General features: G+C 44.0%; 1 protein-coding gene across 1 annotated transcript; it reads right to left on the bottom strand.

The window, feature by feature from the left end:
* Positions 1 to 19,214: 19,214 nt before the first annotated feature.
* Positions 19,215 to 20,242, bottom strand: LOC147724059 (interferon-related developmental regulator 2-like). The gene has a single exon (XM_086966943.1). The coding sequence runs from the start codon at positions 20,214 to 20,216 to the stop codon at positions 19,266 to 19,268; it is 951 nt and encodes a 316-aa protein (XP_086823069.1). The 5' UTR covers positions 20,217 to 20,242; the 3' UTR covers positions 19,215 to 19,265.
* Positions 20,243 to 20,950: the final 708 nt, after the last annotated feature.

The raw sequence follows: 20,950 nt of genomic DNA, 5'->3' as shown, positions 1-20,950 counted from the left end.
AGCAAATTGCCGCACTGGTGTGGCCATCCTACAATGCTGCGCCGAAAGACGGCGTGTCCAGCTGAGTTGCGGTCACTGTTGCGGTACAGTGACTCGAACGCGCCGAGATCCGGATGGCACCGAGGTGGTGTCCAGCAAATTGCCGCACTGGTGTGGCCATCCTACAATGCTGCGCCGAAAGACGGCGTGTCCAGCTGAGTTGCGGTCACTGTTGCGGTACAGTGACTCGAACGCGCCGAGATCCGGATGGCACCGAGGTGGTGTCCAGCAAATTGCCGCACTGGTGTGGCCATCCTACAATGCTGCGCCGAAAGACGGCGTGTCCAGCTGAATTGCGGTCACTGTTGCGGTACAGTGACTCGAACGCGCCGAGATCCGGATGGCACCGAGGTGGTGTCCAGCAAATTGCTGCACTGGTGTGGCCATCCTACAATGCTGCGCCGAAAGACGGCGTGTCCAGCTGAGTTGCGGTCACTGTTGCGGTACAGTGAGTCGAACGCGCCGAGATCTGGATGGCCCCGATGTTGTGTCCAGCAAGTTGCCGCACTGGTGTGGCCATCCTACAATGCTGCGCCGAAAGTCGGCGTGGGGTGCCCCGTTGGCTTATGAGGTGATGTCAGTAGTGGACCGATGTGTGAATAGGTCGGAACCAGCACAAGGCACCAAGATCCGAATGGCAAGTCCTGGATGTTGAGTGCCTCAGTTGAGAGTTCTGAGCAGTGCTTGTAAGACTGTCTGAAGCTTATTTGCACCTGCTGCAGCTTCACTAGGTCCGGCGGAACTTTTTTCCTTTTCCTTTCTGCTTCTTTTCCTACAATGCGTTTCATCTGAAGACACGACCAGGTCCCTGAATGTGTGCAGGGGGACGCTATTGATTGAATGAAAATGGCGGCTTGACACAAAGCTGACTCAAGCGTTACTGTTGGTGCTATACAGACAAAAATTGGTTTTCAGTTTGTACATTCTTCAGGTTTTTTTTTTCCATCCAAGTCTGATTGAGAGTTTGTAGAAAAATGGCTTCAGATTTTCCACATACTACTCTTCAACATTCTTCCTAAATGTAACAATGTGAAACTCACTAGGAGAACGGCTGTTTCTGTTTCCTTTCAAAATGCTGCCACCAATATTTTCTGAATGGAAGACACCATCTTGTAGCATAAAGGGCCGAAAGGGGTTCTGGTCTGGCCGATGGTTGGTGGAGACATTTTGACTATATCTTGGACCTGCCCGGCCTCGCCCAAAATGGCGCCGGTATAAATGGGACTCGTAACTCCTTGCCCGCAAATGTATATCTAGAAAATGTTATTGTAAGTGGCCCTGTCGTATTTTAATTACAAAATGTACGTCCACCGATTCCGCAACTGTTAGACACCTTTGTTCTTGTCACCTAATGGCCCGCTCGTTACGTTCTTCTACAGTGTAAATGTCTCCTCATCATATACGATTTCAGTTTGCTCCGTGGCCGGCCCACGTGGTTATAGGCCCGTATTTGTATACTGACATTTTCACAATAAAGGTTTTTAAAACAAAACACGGTAGTAGTATTTACATTTGTAAAGTTTTTACTTTTAGTGACTGTTTTCGAATCAGTAAAAGGCAAGTGAAATAAAGCAGTCCAATTACATGACGGATAAAAGGTATAATATGTAGGAACGCAGTAAAGATAAATGGTCAAGGGCAGTTGTGTTTTTCATGTCTGCAACATAAAGTGATCGCTAAGAATCTGATAATCAGGCGTATCGGCGACTAAGACAGCAGGCCGAATCTCTTTTACTCAACGGCTCCGTCATGGAAGGAAGAAACGCCCTTTTTCTCGAAAAAGGAATATATTTTACTTGCAAGACAGTTGTAAATTTTCCGGGAAAGTACATTAGCCTGGAATATTATAACATATGTTTGAAAAAAAAATATTGTTCGAAAATAATAAAAAGCGTAATTTTTAGGTCATATGACCAAGCTTTTCATCATTAAATTAACAAAAGTAAAATGAACCAATGAAAGGTTTTATTAACAAGTCACATGACCTGTTATGCTTACGTTACGCGCTGCGCGCCGCGCCTCGGATCACTTCCGGGTGCGCTAACGCGGCGTGTCATAAAACGCATTACGCGACAACGTAGGTCAAGAATATAGTCTAAATGTTTCCACCAACCAGCGTTCAGAACACAACCCCTTTCAGCAGTCCAAAAAGTTCTGTTAAATGACAACAGAGGGGACAGGCAACAAGAACCATCAGTCAAAGAGGGGAGGGCAAGTTCTTCTCTTCCGGGTCATGTTGGGGCGCTACCGGAACTGATCGAATTGGTAGTCTATAGTGTTTCTGGATGTTTCAGACTAAAGCTGGCGTCAGCATGAGACCACTACCATCTCGTAGCTCCGTCGTGGCCATTCCACGAGCAATCATGGCAGCCGCTCCCCACCAGAAGCCTGCGGGAGTCGGAGGCCCCCAAGACTTTTGTAGAATCTTCACGGCTGAGGGGACGCTTTTCGAGAATGGGACCCAAGCCCTAGCAGACAAGCGTCCGAGTTCCAAGGTGTCCCAGGGCCATTTTAGTGGACCAGGCCCAAAACCGAAGAGCCGGCCGCCATTTTGAGAGTCCTGTGGCAGCCGCCTATCGCTGCACCGCAAGAGCGGGCGCATCTCAACTACATGGTGAGCGAGACGCTGTAGTCGCAAGAGCGGGCGGTAAACAGCTGAATGGCGGAAGAGGCACAGTGTAGCAAAAGCGGGCGGAATGGCAACTAAAACGATAAAGGGGCGCCCCACTACAGCTTGTCTTCAGGTCAAACGGATTGTGGGACAAGGTCCAGAATTGAAGAGTCATCAAAAGGCAAAAAGTTCCGCCGGACCCCGGGAGCCGGCCGCCTATGTCGGGGGCGATCTCAGGCTACACCAGTGCTATAAGACTTGGGGAGGGTGTCGGAGCCAAGCGTCTTCTCCGAGTCCATGGCCATCACACCGCCCCTCAGGGGCCTCCGTCAAGCTGTTTAGGAAGGTAACATATCACATTGTTTTCTAATGCAGTCAGGTCCACAAACGACACTCACTTACTTTGAGAATAGTGAAGCTGCAGTAGGTGGAAATAAGCTTCAGACAGTGTTACAAGCACTGCTCAGAACTCTTAACTATGGCACCCAACATCCAGAACTTATGCTATTTGAGAATGGTAGTGACATCGAAGCATCTCAGGGACCAAAACCATTAACGTACTTTCACGTATGAAAATCTTACTTGGGGAGGGGGCAGGAGCGAAGCGCCCCCTCCCAGTCAGCGCCACCACACCGTATGTTGAAAATCTGAAGCCATTGTTCTACAAAGTCAACCAAACTTGGATTGAAAAATCTAGAAAAATGTACAAACTGAAAACCAGTTTTGGTCTGCATAGCATCAGTAGCAACGCTTGAGTCAGCTTTGTGTCAAGCCGCCATTTTGATTCAACAAAGCACAGGCATTGAAAAAGGCTGAAATTCAGAACTCTAAACTATGGCACCCAACATCCAGGAGCTTGCCATCCGGATCTTGGAGCCTTGTGCTGTTTTCGATCTATTCACACATCGGTCCACTACTGACATCATCTTATAAACCAACGTTATGTAAATAGTTTTTTAATAAAATGTTTTACCCTGTTTCTTTGCTGGTGTGTTGTCTATATTTTTAATATTTGCATAGGGTTTGTCGTTATTTTGTGCGGGATGGGTGATGGAGCCGAGCTGTCTTGCAGCCCTCATGGTGTGGAGCTCAGTTCATCTCACTATTTTCGTATTTCTCATGAAGGGTTGTTCCTAATATTTCTATTTTAGCGAGGTCAAAAAGAGATCCAATTAGTGGCCTACTGATTTTGCTCGATTACTTTTATTTTTTTTACACGATTTTTCACTATCTGCAAAGACTAAACAGAGTATTGCGACTTTGTGCTTGTTTGTAAATAGAGAATGATCCAAAGAGAACCAATTCTAAAACAGTAAATGCTTGGACAACAATCAATCAAATGGAGAGACAAGGAGGCACGACGGATTACAACGGGGGTAAAGGCCTGCGTTAACTACCCTTCAGTATCTGCAAAGAGAGAGTACTACTAAGACAAAAGAGGGGAGGGGGGGGGGTGCAGCGTTCAAAGCACATCAGCGTGCATAAATACGAAAATGTTTTTATCTATCACGTACTTGACATTTTAAAGCTTTTCATATTTGCTATTAAAAAACCAATGAAATTCACAGAAAAAACCATAGGTTATAGTGGATATATAGTTAGGAATTTGCATTTACAAAACCTTGAAAATTCAATGAAAAAACCATTGGTTTTAGGCCATATATAGTTAGGAATTAGCATTTACAAAACCTTATTTTACTCGCATAAAACCATTGAAATTCCATATATAGTTAGAAGCGCTAACTATATATCGCGCACCCGCAATCCACTGCTGATGATGTCACATATTACATCATTCATGACATGGTCAGTGACATCACTGATGACATCACTGATGACATCTCAAATGACATCACTGATGACAACTCAAATGACATCACTGATGACATCTCAAATGACATCACTGATGACATCACTGATGACAACTCAAATGACATCACTGATGACATCTCATTTGTCATCACTGATCACATCACTCATGTGATAATACAATGAACCTCTTCAGACTCTAATATAACCTTACATACACTCAGTATAAACAGACACTCACAGACTGTCACTCATCCATGGAGTTACTCACACACCTAGTCAGTCATGCAAAGAATCAATCACACCTCCATTTCCTCAACTATAAAGTTATACACATCTTACTTATTCAAACATATAATAACACATATTTATTCTCTTATATAATCCCTGATACAAGCTCACAGTGATCGATACAGCCACTCACACATTCACTGGCTCTTATGTTCAGTTATTTATATATCTCAACTCTCACATGTATTGTGTTTTACATACGTACTTACTTGCACATGTAGCAATGAGAAATCCATTCACTCACCAACACACCCATGCATAGTCAACCGCCCATATAGCTGTTTCCACATGCACTCTTGAACTCATACTCCTAGTGAATCAACTGCTTACACATCTATGCACAGAGTCACGCACCTCCCAGCCACCCACACACACACTCAGCCTCCCATTCAAATACTTGGGCAACCAATCAATAACCCATATGGCCACTCTTATAGCTACTGATCAACACATGCAGCAGCTTACACAACAACAAACATACTGATGCACAAATTAAGACAGTTTAGTCACTAACCCATGCACTCAGTGAGACACATTTAATCACTCACTCATACAGTCAGTCATGCACCTACTAAATTCTTCAGCCAGACACTTATACATCCACTCATTCTTCAATATGTGAAACATATTTAAACTTTACAGACACATACAATCACTGGATGTTGTGATCAGTGATGTCATCAGTGATGTCATTTGAGATGTCATCAGTGATGTCATCAGTGATGTCACTGACCATGTCATGAATGATGTAATATGTGACATCATCAGCAGTGGATTGCGGGTGCGCGATATATAGTTAGTGCTTCTAACTATATATGGAATTTCAATGGTTTTATGCGAGTAAAATAAGGTTTTGTAAATGCTAATTCCTAACTATATATGGCCTAAAACCAATGGTTTTTTCATTGAATATATATATATATATTCACTGAAAAAAACATAGGTTATAGACCATATATAGTTAGGAATTAGCATTTACAAAACCTTGAAAATTCACTGAAAAAACATGGGTTATAGACCATATATAGTTAGGAATTAGCATTTACAAAACCTTATTTTACTCACACAAAACCATTGAAATTTCATATATAGTTAGTTGCACTAACTGTATATCGCGCACCCGCAATCCACTGCTGATCATGTCACATATTACATCATTCATGACATGATCAGTGACATCACTGATGACATCACTGATGACATCACTGATGACATCTCAAATGACATCACTGATGACATCACTGATGACATCTCATTTGACATTACTGATCACATCACTGATGACATCATTAATGTGATAATACGGTGAACCTCTTCAGACTCTAATATAATCTTAGATACACTCAGAGTAAATAGACACTCACAGACTGTCACTCATCCATGGAGTTACTCACACACCTAGCTGATGTGCTTTGAACGCTGCCCCCCCCCTCTTTTCTTTTAGGAGTATTCTCTCTTTGCAGATAGTGAAGGGTAGGTAACACAGGCCTTTGCCCCCGTTGTAATCCGTCGTGCCTGCTTCCCTCTCCATTTGATTGATTGTTATCCTAGCATTTATTGTTTTGGAATTGGTTCTCTTTGGTTCATTCTCTATTTACAAACAAGCACAGAGTCGCAATACTCTGTTTAGTCTTTGCAGATAGTGAAAAATCGTTAAAAAAACAAACGGAATCAAGCAAAATCAGTAGGCCACTAATGGGATCTCTTTTTGACCTCGCTAAAATAGAAACATTATGAACAACCCTTCATGAGAAATACGAAACTAGTGAGAGGAACTGAGCTCGACACCATGATGGCTGCAAGACAGCTCGGCTCCGCCGCCCACCCCACCCAAAATAACGACAAACCCTATGCAAATATTATAAATATATACAACACACCAGCAAAGTAACAGGGCAAAACGTTTTATTAAATAACTATTTACATGGCAGCCTGCTGCAACATCGATCCAAACAAGCCTTTGTATTTGGGACTCAAAATCAACAAGTAACAGGGTAAAACGTTTTATTAAATATCTATTTACATGGCAGCCTGCTGCAACATCGATCCAAACAAGCCTTTGTATTTGGGGCTCAAAATCAACCATCAATAGTAAGATTTTCATAGGTGAGTGTAGGTTCATGGTTTTCCATCCACAGACTAAAAGCCTGGAGTGGGAGTGAAAGAACAATAACTAGGTAAGAAGGAAGGCAGAGGTTGTGGTAAGGACTCTGGATATAGTATGTTGCTTGGTCCCTGAGATGCTTCGATGTCACTGCCTTGCACAAATGGCATAAGTCCTGGATGTTGGGTGCCATAGTTGAGGGTTCTGAGCAGCGCTTGTAACACTGTCTGAAGCTTATTTGCACCTGCTGCAGCTTCACTATCCTCAAAGTAAGTGGGGGCTGTTTGTGGACCGGACTGCATTGGAAAACAATGTGATGCGGTGCCTCCCTGAACCGCTTGACGGAGGCCCCCGAGATAATTGCGCCTGCTCCACACCTTGTCCCACAATCCGTTTGACCTGAAGACACGTCCTGCGGTGCCCTGGTCCGACCATCACATATACCTGCGCCAGGAGACGGCGTGGGGTGCACTAGAAGGGAGAGGCGGCGCGAACAAGCCTCCCCCACCTCCCCAGGTGGAGGTTTCTCAGCTACACCCCAGCGCTTCACTCGACCAGCTGACTTGCGCCCGCTCTTGCGACACAGTGCCTCGCTCGGCCAGCTGAATTGCGCCTGCTCTTGCTATTACAACGTCTCACCCGCCATCCAACGGAATTGCACCCAATCTTGCGGTACAGCGACAGGCGGCTGCTACGGAGCTCACGAAATGGCGGTCGGCTCCACAGACTTGGGCCTGGCCTGCAAAGATGGCTCTGGGCAACCGTGGAACTCGGACGCTTGACTGCTAGGGCATGGGCCCCATTCCCAAAAAAGTCCCCTCAGCCTTGAAGATTCTACAACAGTCACCGGGACCCCCGACTCCCGTAGACTTCCGGTGGGGAGCGACTGCCATGATTGCTCGCGGAATGGCCACGACGTAGCCACGAGATGGTGGTGCTCTCATGCTGACGCCAGCGTCAGTCTGAAACATCCAGAAACACTGTAGACTACCAATTCGATCACTTCCGGTGGAGCCCCAACGTGACCCGGTAGAGAAGAACTTGCCCTCCCCTCTTTGACTGATGGTTCTTGTTGCCTGTCCCTTCTGTTGTCATTTAACAGAACTTTTTTGACTACTGAAAGGGGTTGTGTTCCGACCGCTGGTTGGTGGAGACATTTTGACTATATTCTGGACCTGCGTTGTCGCGTAATGCGTCATATGACGCGCCGCGTTAGCGCACCCGGAAGTGCTCCGGTGCGCGAGGCGCAGCTTCCCGGAAGCGATCCAGAGCGCGGCGCGCAGCGCGTAACGTAAGCATAACAGGTCATGTGACTTGTTAATAAAACTTTTCATTGGTTCATTTTACTTTTGTTATTCTAATGATGGAAGGCTTGGTAATATGACCTAAAAATAACACTTTTCATTGCTTTCGAACATTTTTTTTTCCCAAATGATGAAAGCCCCACCTTTTTTTTTCTCACTCTGACTTGTAAAGCAAAGGACCCAGATGCATTTACAGTTTATCACTAACAATGTTCCAGGCTAATGTATTTTCCCGGGAAATTTACAACTGTCCTGCAAGTAAAATATTCCTATTTCGAGAAAAAGGGTGTTTCTTCGTCCCATGAGGGAGCCGTTGAACAAAAGAGGCTCGGCCTACTGTCTTAGTCGCTTATAGGCATGAATATCGGATTCTTATCGATCACTTTATGTTGCAGGAGTAGAAAACACAACAGCCCTTGACCATTTATCTTTACTGCGTTCCTGCGTATTATACCTTTTAACTGTCATGTAATCGGGCTGCTTTATTTCACTTGCCTTTTACTGATTCGAAAACAGTGGCTATTATTCAAAACTTTACCAATCTAGGTACTACTACCATGTTTTGTTTTAAAAACCTTTATTGTGAAAATGTCAGTATACAAATACGGGCCTATAACCACGAGGCCCGGCCACGGAGCAAACTGGAATCGTATATGATGAGGGGACATTTACACTGTAGAAGAACATAACGGGCGGGCCGGTTGCAAGAACTAAGGTGTCTAACAGTTGCGGAATCGGTGGACGTACATTTTATAATTAAAGTACGACAGGGCCAGTTACAATAAAATTATCTAGATATACATTAACGGGCAAGTACCATGGGTAACGTTAATTCGAACTTTCAATAGTACAGTAATCAATAACACATCAGAACTTAATATCAATAGGGATGTCCAAATGTTCAATCAGTACTCGTCCCCGCCCGCCATGTGCTTCAAAACTGCATACGTATCTCGTGATATCAAGGTTCGGCAACCAGTACACAACAAGGAGTTACGAGTCCCATTTATACCGGCGCCATTTTGGGCGAGGCCGGGCAGGTCCAGGATATAGTCAAAATGTCTCCACCAACCAGCGGTCGGACCAGAACCCCTTTCGTCAGTCCAAAAAGGTTCCGTTAAATGGCAACAGAAGAGATAGGCAACAAGAACAATTAATCAAAAGAGGGGACGCTTTCGTGAATGGGGCCCATGCCCTAGCAGGCAAGCGTCCGAGTTCCAAGGTGTCCCAGGGCCATTTTAGTGGACCAGGCCCAAATCCAAAGAGCCGGCCGCCATTTTGAGAGTCCTGTTGCAGCCGGCTATCGCTGCACCGCAAGAGTGGGCGCAATTCAGCTGGATGGTGGGAGAGACGCTGTAGCCGCAAGAGCGGGCGCAACTCAGCTGGATGGCTGGTGAGGCACTGTGCCGCAAGAGCGGGCGAAACTCAGCTGGAAGGCGAGTGAAACGCTAAGAGGCGCCCCACTGCAGATGAGGTGCCTCCACCTGGGGAGGAGGGAGAGGCCCGTTTGCGCCGCCTCCCCCCCCCCCATCCGGGCACCCCACGCCGTCTTTCGGCGCAGCATTGTAGGATGGCCACCTCACAGGCAGACGGATTTTGCCGACTAAAAGACAGACCAAAGCAGCCATTGTTGCTTTGTTTAAAATCTTTTTTTTTAACGTGTTTACTTTGTTGGAGCGTTGTATATATTTATAAGTTATTAAAGTGTTATAATCCTACTACTTTGTTGGAGTGCTATATATTTTTAATGTGACACATAATTGTGAAAACTTTGATGTACAAAAAGGCATCCCTGGAATCTTCCGCTTCAGGCTCGGTCCCACACACCCTCACAGTGAGAATCCCCCCTCCCCAATCACAATACAGGATCGTTATCAGATAGTAGGAACGCGTGTGGTGTGACGGATCTCATTGGGTGGGGGCATTGATCTACTGTAACTCCTTTGAAGAGGGGTGATTCTTTACAGTTGGGGCCATAAACTGCATCCGCAGGGCTAGGTGACAGCCTGGGACCGGCCTGGACAATCAGACACAGAGGAAGAGGAGTGTCAGAGGGTGCGGTAGTGAATAGGGTGAAAGGGAGGTGTCGAGCGGGCACAGGGTGTGATTCTCAGGGAAGAGCAGCGCAGATGGGGGGAGGTTTATGGCCCATGCATGAGAGAGAGAGCGGGGGTGACCAGTGCGTGGGGGAGATGCTTGCGAGGGTGGGAAGCCATGCTGAGGATCGGCGGCGTGCAGAGAGTGAGTCTGGTCAAGGCATCTAAAATGGCTGCCGTGCACGACAAAAGTGTGGCATTGGAAAAAAGGCAAGATGGCGCAGACAATGTTTATCAATACGGATTAATTTATAACAATTATTTTTAACAATATATTTACTCGCAGTGACAAAATGGCAGTCAACACTTCCTGATTTCCTTCGAATTGAACGTTAACAGACGTCACGCAGCAAAAAAAACAAAAAAACGCTCACGCGCAGCCGCTGGAAGACATGTATCAACATATATGAGCATCCTCAGCCACCCTCAGAAAACATAGGGGGTCAGGATACGTCTCCCGTACCCCCTTATACCCATTTCTCACATTGTTTTTCCTCCATCTTGTAATTTAATTAAAACGAAACACAAAATGGCGAATTCCCGTTTCGCGACCCGTTTCGCTACCCGGTTCGCGAACCGGAAAGCGCTTCTACCGCGAAAAATCAAATTTTTTTTATTTGCCCCACGGGACCCTTTAATAACCCCAACATCATTCCTAGGGGGTCAAGAAGGGTCTACCTTGCCCCCTTTCATTAAATTCCCCCTTCGTTTTTCTCCTCCTCTTGTCTCTCGATCCTACCGAGAGACAAGATGGCGGCCGTTCCGGACTGTTTAGAATGTTGACAGACACCGGAGAGCCAATCAGCATCGCTTCGCAAAGTTCCGTTACGCGAAAAGTACGCGAACCGGAGCGCTAACCGGGACGCTGTCACAGATATATCTGTTTTTTAAAACGTTAATTTCTCAAAATCCACTGGAGCACATATATTGAGACCTAGCAAAGGCACATCGGGCTAACAGTCCCTACAATTTTGCCAAGTTTCGTGCAAATCCATTCAGCCGTTCGAGCTAAAAGTGAGGCCAAACACCCTATGGATAAATGAATGGGAAAAATGCGTTTTGGGACCCCCATTTTTTCTCGGCCCCCCCTTGACGAAAAACCCCCCAAATTTTCAGGGGCTGCTCAGGAACAAAATGTGCCATTTTCTTTAAAATTTCAGCCGATTCCGTCCACAAACGCCAAAGTTATTAGACATAGAATTTTCAAAAGTCCCATAGAGAAAAAATCCTAACTATATATACCTACTGGCGACTGCCAGTAGGTAATTAATATATATATATATATATATATATATATATATATATATATATATATATATATATATATATATATATATATCACGCTCTGGAGGTCACCACACAAGCAGGAAAGCACACGAACAGCAGGAAGGTTCACCTCTTAACCTTTAATCTTCGGTACAGGCGAGTATGGCAAGCAGGTAAGTTTAAACAGTTCCAGCGCTCTGCCTGACGCGTTTCGAATGTCTCTTCATCAGAGGCGTGGCGTGGAGAACGTGCAGTGGTGGACGCACCCCCATAGATATGCTCGCATCATATTGGTGCTTTATGGGAGATATAGTCCGTTATTCCTTATGAATCTAAGCACTTTTATATCAGTTGAATAACGGACTATATCTCCCATAAAGCACCAATATGATGCGAGCATATCTATGGGGGTGCTTTCCTGCTTGTGTGGTGACCTCCAGAGCGTGATATATATATATATATATATATATATAAATTCACTGAAAAAACCATAGGTTATAGACCATATATAGTTAGGAATTAGCATTTACAAAACCTTGAAACTTCACTGAAAAAACCATAGGTTATAGACCATATATAGTTAGGAATTCGCATTTAAAAACCTTGTTTTACTCACACAAAACCATTGAAATTCCATATATAGTTAGTTGCACTAACTATATATCGCGCACCCACAATCCACTGCTGATGATGTCACATATTACATCATTCATGACATGGTCAGTGACATCACTGATGACATCACTGATGACATCTCAAATGACATCACTGATGACATCTCAAATGACATCACTGATGACATCACTGATGACATCTCATTTGACATTACTGATCACATCACTGATGATATCATTCATGTGATAATACGATGAACCTCTTCAGACTCTAATATAACCTTAGATACAATCAGTGTAAACAGACACTCACAGACTGTCACTCATCCATGGAGTTACTCACACACCTAGTCAGTCATGCAAAGAATCAATCACACCTCCATTTCCTTAACTATACAGTTATACAAACTTTACTTATTCAAACATATACTAACACATATTTACTCTCTTATACAATCCCTGATACAAGTTCACAATGATCCATACAGCCACTCACACATTCACTGGCTCTTATGCACAGTTATTTATATATGTCAACTCTCACATGTACTGTGTTTTACATATGTACTTACTTTGACATGTAGCACTGAGATATCCATTCACTCACCAATACACTCATGCACACAGTCAACCGCCCATACAGCTGTTTCCACATGCACTTTTGAAACCATACATCTAGTGAATCAACTGCTCACACATCTATGCACAGAGTCATACACCTCCCAGCCACCCACACACACACTCAGTCTCCCATACAAATACTTGGGCAACCAATCAATAACCCATATAGTTACTCATTTAGCTACTTATCAACACATGCAACAGTTTACAGAACAACAGACATAATGATGCACAAATTAAGACAGTTTAGTCACTAACCCATGCACTCAGTGAGACACATTTAATCACTCACTCATACAGTCAGTCGTGCACCTACTAAATCCTTCATCCAGACACTTATACATCCACTCATTCTTCAATATGTAAGACATATTTTAACTTTACAGAAACATACAGTCACTGGATGTTGTCATCAGTGATGTCATCAGTGATGTCATTTGAGATGTCATCAGTGATGTCATCAGTGATGTCACTGACCATGTCATGAATGATGTAATATGTGACATCATCAGCAGTGGATTGCGGGTGCGCGATATATAGTTAGTGCAACTAACTATATATGGAATTTCAATGGTTTTGTGTGAGTAAAATAAGGTTTTGTAAATGCGAATTCCTAACTATATATGGTCTATAACCTATGGTTTTTTCAGTGAATTTTCAAGGTTTTGTAAATGCTAATTCCTAACTATATATGGTCTATAACCTATGGTTTTTTCAGTGAATTTTCAAGGTTTTGTAAATGCTAATTCCTAACTATATATGATCTATAACCTATGGTTTTTTCAGTGAATATATATATATACATACATATATAAACATATATCATCTGTATATCTATATAAATACAAACATAAATGCATGCATACATATACTTATATGCATACAGATGCATGTTATTTACATGAAAGTTGAAAAAACACTAATAAAAGCAAAGCTAAAAAGCCACCTCATTACAAACAGAATGGCTTTAACTTAAACGAGGGCGAGATCTATTGCATTTTCAATGCTTGTTTACTTTGGTTCCATCAAGAAGGCATTCAGATGTGTCACACATTTGCCATAAATTCTGAATGTTAGCACTCTAGTTGCACATTAGATCACTGTAGTAAAGCTACTGCTCACCAGGGACGTCTGCTGCTGGTATTCAAAGTGCATGTTTCAGTCTGCATGTCAGAATTTTTTTAATGAAATTGAAGAGGGTTTGAGAAGTCACTCAAAATGTGCCCTAATTTTTCTTTCTGCAGCACTAATCATAATTCATATGGCAAAATATACCCCCTCATTTTGTTCCTTTTTAAATTAAATGTTTTAAGAGTTACCACTTTATTCCAATCAAGATGGCTTCAGGTGTGCCATACCTTTGTAATAAGTAGGACTGTTAGCGCTCTAGTTGTTCTTTAGAACACTCTGGGACATTCTGTCATTGGGCTATACTTGGGCTACATCTGGGTGATATTTGGGCTACATTTGGGCTCTTTTGTCTCTGGTGGCCATTTTCGGAGACTGCATGTCAGAATTTTTTAATGAAATAGAAGAGGATTTGAAAACTCACTCAAAATGTGCCCTAATTTTTCTTTCTGCAGCACTAATAATACCTTCTATTGCATAATATACCCCCTCATTTTGTTCCTTTTTAAATTAAATGTTTTAAGAGTTACCACTTTATTCCCATCACGATGGCTCCAGGTGTGCTATATCTTTGTAATAAGTAGGACTGTTAGCGCTCTAGTTGTTCTTTAGAACACTCTGGGACATTCTGTCATTGGGCTATACTTGGGCTACATCTGGGTGATATTTGGGCTACATTTGGGCTCTTTTGTCTCTGGTGGCCATTTTGGGAGACTGCATGTCAGAATGTTTTAATGAAATAGAAAAGGATTTGAGAAGTCACTCAAAATGTGCCCTAATTTTTCATTCTGCAGCACTAATCATACTTTCTATGGCAAAATATACCCCCTCATGTTGTTTCTTTTTAAATTAAATGTTTTAAGAGTTACCACTTTATTCCAATCAAGATGGCTTCAGGTGTGCCATACCTTTGTAATAAGTAGGACTGTTAGCGCTCTAGGTGTTCTTTAGAACACTCTGGGACATTCTGTCATTGGGCTGTACTTGGGCTACATCTGGGTGATATTTGGGCTACATTTGGGCTCTTTTGTCTCTGGTGGCCATTTTGGGAGACTGCATGTCAGAATGTTTTAATGAAATAGAAAAGGATTTGAGAAGTCACTCAAAATGTGCCCTAATTTTTCATTCTGCAGCACTAATCATACTTTCTATGGCAAAATATACCCCCTCATGTTGTTTCTTTTTAAATTAAATGTTTTAAGAGTTACCACTTTATTCCAATCAAGATGGCTTCAGGTGTGCCATACCTTTGTAATAAGTAGGACTGTTAGCGCTCTAGTTGTTCTTTAGAACACTCTAGGAGGCTGCAGTAGAACACAAAGGAATCAACTGACAGTCTCTGTCCTTGTTGGATGTACATGTTTTACTGATAATGTCAGACTTCATTTTCACATGACTGAGAAAGATAATGTGAATTTACAGAAAATATGCTTTCAGTTTAGCTTATAGATCCCCTTCCAAACCACTGTGGGAAAATCATGAGATATTAGTTTTCTTTCAAACAATATTCATGATATCACAGCAGAAGGTTTTTTCACATGGTAAAATCACCTTAGAGCCCACCACAATTCCTAACACGAGTATGGTACCATCAACAAATGATTTATAATGTAACTAAAGTCCTAAAACCCTCTATTAACTACAATGCTTTTTAATGAGGTGCTATCATGTATATTGGTCCCAAGATGGCTGCCAACACTTCTTGGATGAAGTGCTGACAGCCAATCAGATCAGATGTGTGGTTAGGCTCCGCCCAGATATATATCTTTTTTTGAACCTAAATTACTCAAAATCCACTGGAGCACATATATTGAGACCTAGCAAAGGCACATCGGGCTAACAGTCCCTACAATTTTGCCAAGTTTCGTGCAAATCCATTCAGCCGTTCGAGCTAAAAGTGAGGCCAACCGCCCTATGGAAATTAACATGGGAAAAACGCGTTTTGGGACCCCCCTTTTTTCTCGGCCCCCCCTTGCTGAAACCCCCCCAAATTGTCAGGGGCTGCTCAGAAACAAAATGTTCCATTTTCCTGAAAATTTCAGCCAATTCCGTCCACAAACGCCAAAGTTATTAGACATAGAATTTTCAAAAATCCCATAGAGAAAAAATCCTAACTATATATACCTACTGGCGACCGCCAGTAGGTAATATATATATATATATATAAATATATATATATATATATATATATATTCACTGAAAAAACCATAGGTTTTAGGCCTTATATAGTTAGGAATTAACATATAAAAAACCATTGAAATTCCTCCTATATAGTTAGCTGGACATTTTATTGACATAAAACCCAATGAAATTCCATATATAGTTAGTTGCAATAACTATATATCGCGCACCCGCAATCCACTGCTGATGATGTCACATATTACATCATTCATGACATGGTCAGTGACATCACTGATGACATCACTGATGACATCATCCAGTGACTGTGTGTTTCTGTAAAGTTTAAATATGTTTTACATATTGAAGAATGAGTGGATGTATAAGTGTGTGGATGAAGGATTTAGTAGGTGCGTGACTGACTGAGCGAGTGAATAAATGTGTCTTACTGAATGCATGGGTTAATGACTAAACTGTCTGAAAGTGTGCATCAATATGTCTGTTGTTCTGCAAGCTGCTGCATGTGTTGATCAGTAGCTATATGAGTGGCTATATAGCTTATTGATTGGTTGCCCAAGTATTTGTATGGAAGACTGAGTGTGTGTGTAACTAGCTGGGAGGCGAGTGACTATGTGCAGATCAATGTGTACTTGTATCAGTAATTGTATAAGAGAGTAAGTATGTGTTAGTATATGTTTGGAAAAGTAAGGTGTTCTGTGTTTAACTGTATAGATGAGGAAATCGAAGTGTGATTGATTCTTTACAGGACTGAGTAGGTGTGTGAGTAACTCCATGGATGAGTGGCAGTGTGTGAGTGTCTGCATAGGTGTATGAGTGCATATGACAGTGTTGTAAAAATGAGTTACTGTATGTACGAGTGATTGTATGGGTGAATGAGTGAATGTGTGCGTAGACGTAGGAATCAGTGAGTGCATATGTAGTAACTGGTATTGGTGTGTCATGATGTCATCAGTGATGTCATTTGAGATGTCATCAGTTATATCATCAGTGATGTCATTTGAGATGTCATCAGTGATGTCATCAGTGATGTCACTGACCATGTCATGAATGATGTAATATGTGACATCATCAGCAGTGGATTGCGGGTGCGCGATATATAGTTATTGCAACTAACTATATATGGAATTTCATTGGGTTTTATGTCAATAAAATGTCCAGCTAACTATATAGGAGGAATTTCAATGGTTTTTTATATGTTAATTCCTAACTATATAAGGCCTAAAACCTATGGTTTTTTCAGTGAATTTCATTGGTTTTTTAAAGGCTAATTCCTAACTATATATAGTGTATAACCTTTGGTTTTTTCAGTGAATTTCATTGGTTTTTTAAATGCTAATATATATATATATATATATATATATAGGAGGAATTTCAATGAATTTTTATATGTTAATTCCTAACTATATAAGGCCTAAAACCTATGGTTTACTGCTCTGATACTAAAATAATCTGTTCATTAGGTTTCCAAACCTTGTACCACCCAGGTACAGGCATTAATTATCCACAGTGCCTCTATGAACTATATACCTCATCTAAAGACATTGGGGCAGATTTACAAGCCCCATGCGCCACTTTTGCGCCATTTCCCCCTGTTATAAATGACGCAAAAGTGGCGCAAGGGGTTTGTAAATCTGCCCCATTATGTTTAGGAGGGCGTTAAAACGTCATACACCTCGGGCAGAGATAATGTATTCACAAGAGTTCTAAGTTACTGAATAGTGTACGTATCAGACTTCATAGCTTTGTACATAGATAGTTTTTCTAAGCGCTATACATTTGAGGCATCAAAAATGCATTCCTATGGCTTCTAGGCGCTCCATAGTTCGGATATAGACACTGGTTGCAGCCCTGCTCTCGTTTGACTTCATACCACAACTCAGTTCATTGAAGTCAATGTATTTTATGTTACATCGATGTATGCAGGTCGCATGTAAGTAAGATGCATATATGTATGTCGGAGCATTCACCAGTTACTAGGCGCTATGTACAAACTTCACTCTTCAATTGTCATTCATTCAGCAGGGTTTCTCCTACTTTGGAAGCGGCCCGTGGGCATATTGTAGCTCAATTCTTTATTAAAAATGAAATACAAAAAAACATAAGGACACGTAGTAAAATCCCCTCGCAGGAACATAATGCACTGATGACGCATAAACGTAATAATAGCTTCTTGGCGCTATCCAATTTATAAACATGCATGGTGCGCTGAGATTGCTTCTAAGCCACATACATATCAGAACAGGCATACTTCATGAAGGTCGTCGGGACTGCACACTTGGGGGCACACCTCATGTTGGCGCTAGGTTTCTAGGCACCACACATGTCGCGTGTGACCATAAAGTTTATTTAAGTTGGTGAGGTGGGAGTTTTCACTTCCTTCCCCAGCCCGACTGTAATTCTAGATTTCAGGACTCCTATCTAGGGCTAGCCACCTCGTCTGGAGCCTTATCAATGACTGTCGCCTTCCCCCCTCCCCCCCAACACATGGGAAGTGAGAGCACTGGGGCTGAGGAGGGTGGCTGGCAGAGGAGGGGGTGCAGAGAAGCCTTTAAGAGGATAACGCAGAGCTCTCCGGGCCACCAGTCCACCGCAGGGGGCAGCAGGAGCCAGAGGGGAGGTGGCAGCTCTGAACAGCCCAGAGCCTTCAAGGAGCAGGAAGGGGAGGGGGAGAGGCAGGAGGAAGGCGCTGAGGGAGGGGGGAGCCGTGCTCGGCTGCAAGGGAGAGGAGCAGGGCATAGGGGGAGACAGAAGGCAGGGGGTGGTCTAAACCAGGGAACGTGTCAGAGGGGCTGTAGATAGACATTGTGGGAGGTGAGGCGGGATCTCTGAAGCGGAAGGGCTCAAAGGTAAATAGAACCATGCCTCATTAAGGAAAAATCGTAGGACTATTCTTTTTTTTTTTTGACTAAAATACGTGTCCAGCTGCCTTAACAAGTCCAAAGCACGCTTTCCCCATGATCATAGGCAATGGCACTGCTCAGTCAGGTGAATGATGCTTCTTAAATAGATGTATAAAACACTCCCAGGTTAGAGGACGCCCCTCTGATGAATGCTGAGGGACAGCACACTTTGGGGTCTGACGCTTCACTGTAAAATCTGTATCCCCCTCTTCTTGGCTGTAGGTTTGGCATCTTCTTTCAGTCATCACAGTGGTTGGCAAGGGTAGTTTGTATCTGGGACTTCTGCAAGACTAGCCGCATGTGTTGCCAGATGTGGGATAGTGTGGGCCACGGTTCAGCAAGGTCACATGATGTCAGCACGCTTGTCACGCACTTTGCTCCTAGATTTAGTCCGGGCTTTGAAAGCAGCAGAGTTGTACATATGCTTTTCCACTCGTGTGATCTTGCTGGCTTTGATAGCAGCTGCATCCAACACAAGAGGAGGACCCAGTTCCAAGATGTCTCGGAGGAGTTCATTATTCTGGAGATGATGTCGCACTCCCGAGCCCAGGACTTCTTTGAAGGCTTTGTATGTTCTCCTCCTAACCCAGCTATCTATGTACATACACTCCAGGCCAAACTTGATGGTCTCCTCGTGGCACTCTCCGTTCTCTATGAAGTGCAATACGTCTCTGAAAATAGAGCGTTGCTTGCGGCGGTCCAGTTTAGCCCGATACTTGTTGCTGTCCGTCGCCAGGGCTTTCAGCTTTGTACAAAGCAGGTCAGTGTCTTCATAGAAGAAATCCTCCTCCAGTTCTCTGGCCAGTTCAAACAGCAGCGCGATGGTCTCACCAACTACAATGCGCAGGTTGACATTTTCACTGGACAGTACGCTGGGCAGCTTGGATAAGTGGTTTAGAAGGATCTTTTCCACTTGTGAATTGGGGCAGATTGTCAGCAGCAGGGACCATGAATGCAGGGCACTGCAGTGCAGTTGCTGTGTCTGAGGGTTGTGCTGCACAGTGTTGGGTGAAGTAGCATTCAAGAATGAAGAGCTGAAGATTCCCTCTAGGCAAGTGAGGCATGTACCTAAATACTCAACATCAGCTGCAACCAAGTAACAGCACATTGCTAGGGCAGAGGCACAGCTTTGCCGGGCGATTAGGCTGGCTGAGGCATCAGTGAGGATATTGATTAGAAGTGGCTTAAGACTCCGGAAAATTTCCTCCCCTTCAGGCCCAGAACCCATTTGAAGGCACAGCAGTGTAAGCACATTAGCAGCCAAAGACTGCTCCTCCCCTTTCCCTTTCTTCATACATCGCTCCAAAGCATCTGTGAGAGTGAGACACCATCTTCTTTCGGCGCCCTCTGAGCTCTACCCGCTCCCGCCCGCAGTTGCAAAGATCCCTGGAACATGCAGTCCCGCCTCCGCAAACGCCCCTTTCACGAGGGCGCTGCGGGACTATTCTCTCCGTCCCGCCCGCCCACTTCTACCGCTGCCTGCACCCCGCACCCCGCACCCTGCACCCAATCCCCGCACCAACCTACCTACGCTGCTGCTTGGCCAAAGCGTCTCCTCTTCTCCCGGGGCTCCCTCCGCACACGGGAGCCCCGTACCAGCCCACACTTCTCCTCAGGCCTGCATCACCCGGTCTCCCCCTCGGCACGGGAGACCGGTCCGGACATCGAAGGCTTCCCCCAGGCAGGGGGAAGCGGCTCCTCAGGCCTGCATCACCCGGTCTCCCCCTCGGCACGGGAGACCGGTCCGGACATCGAAGGCTTCCCCCAGGCAGGGGGAAGCGGAAACCACGTCTTCCCGGCCCCGCCCACAACCAGGCGGCGGCCATCTTCAGGCGGCTCGGGCCGCGGCGGTGATCTCGGGGGGCAAAACGAGGAGTGGGCACCCTCGAAATCGAAAAAATAAACACAAAAATGAAAGAGAGAAGCCCCCCAAGCCCCCCCCAAGCCCCGCCCCAAAAAAAAAAAATCGCAAAAAATCGCGGGGTGCGCGCACGCGTTCGCACTTATAGATATATAATTGATTTCTCT

This window comes from Lissotriton vulgaris, chromosome 4_1 (genome assembly GCF_964263255.1).
Source record: "Lissotriton vulgaris chromosome 4_1, aLisVul1.2, whole genome shotgun sequence".
NCBI lineage: Eukaryota > Metazoa > Chordata > Amphibia > Caudata > Salamandridae > Lissotriton > Lissotriton vulgaris.
Note: the sequence above shows the minus strand (reverse complement) of the source record. Positions and strands in the feature narration are given on the sequence as shown.

What these genes read in the sequence shown, in the direction of transcription:
- LOC147724059 (XM_086966943.1), bottom strand. Translation starts at nt 20,216, where the DNA reads ATGAAGAAAGGGAAAGGGGAGGAGCAGTCTTTGGCTGCTAATGTGCTT.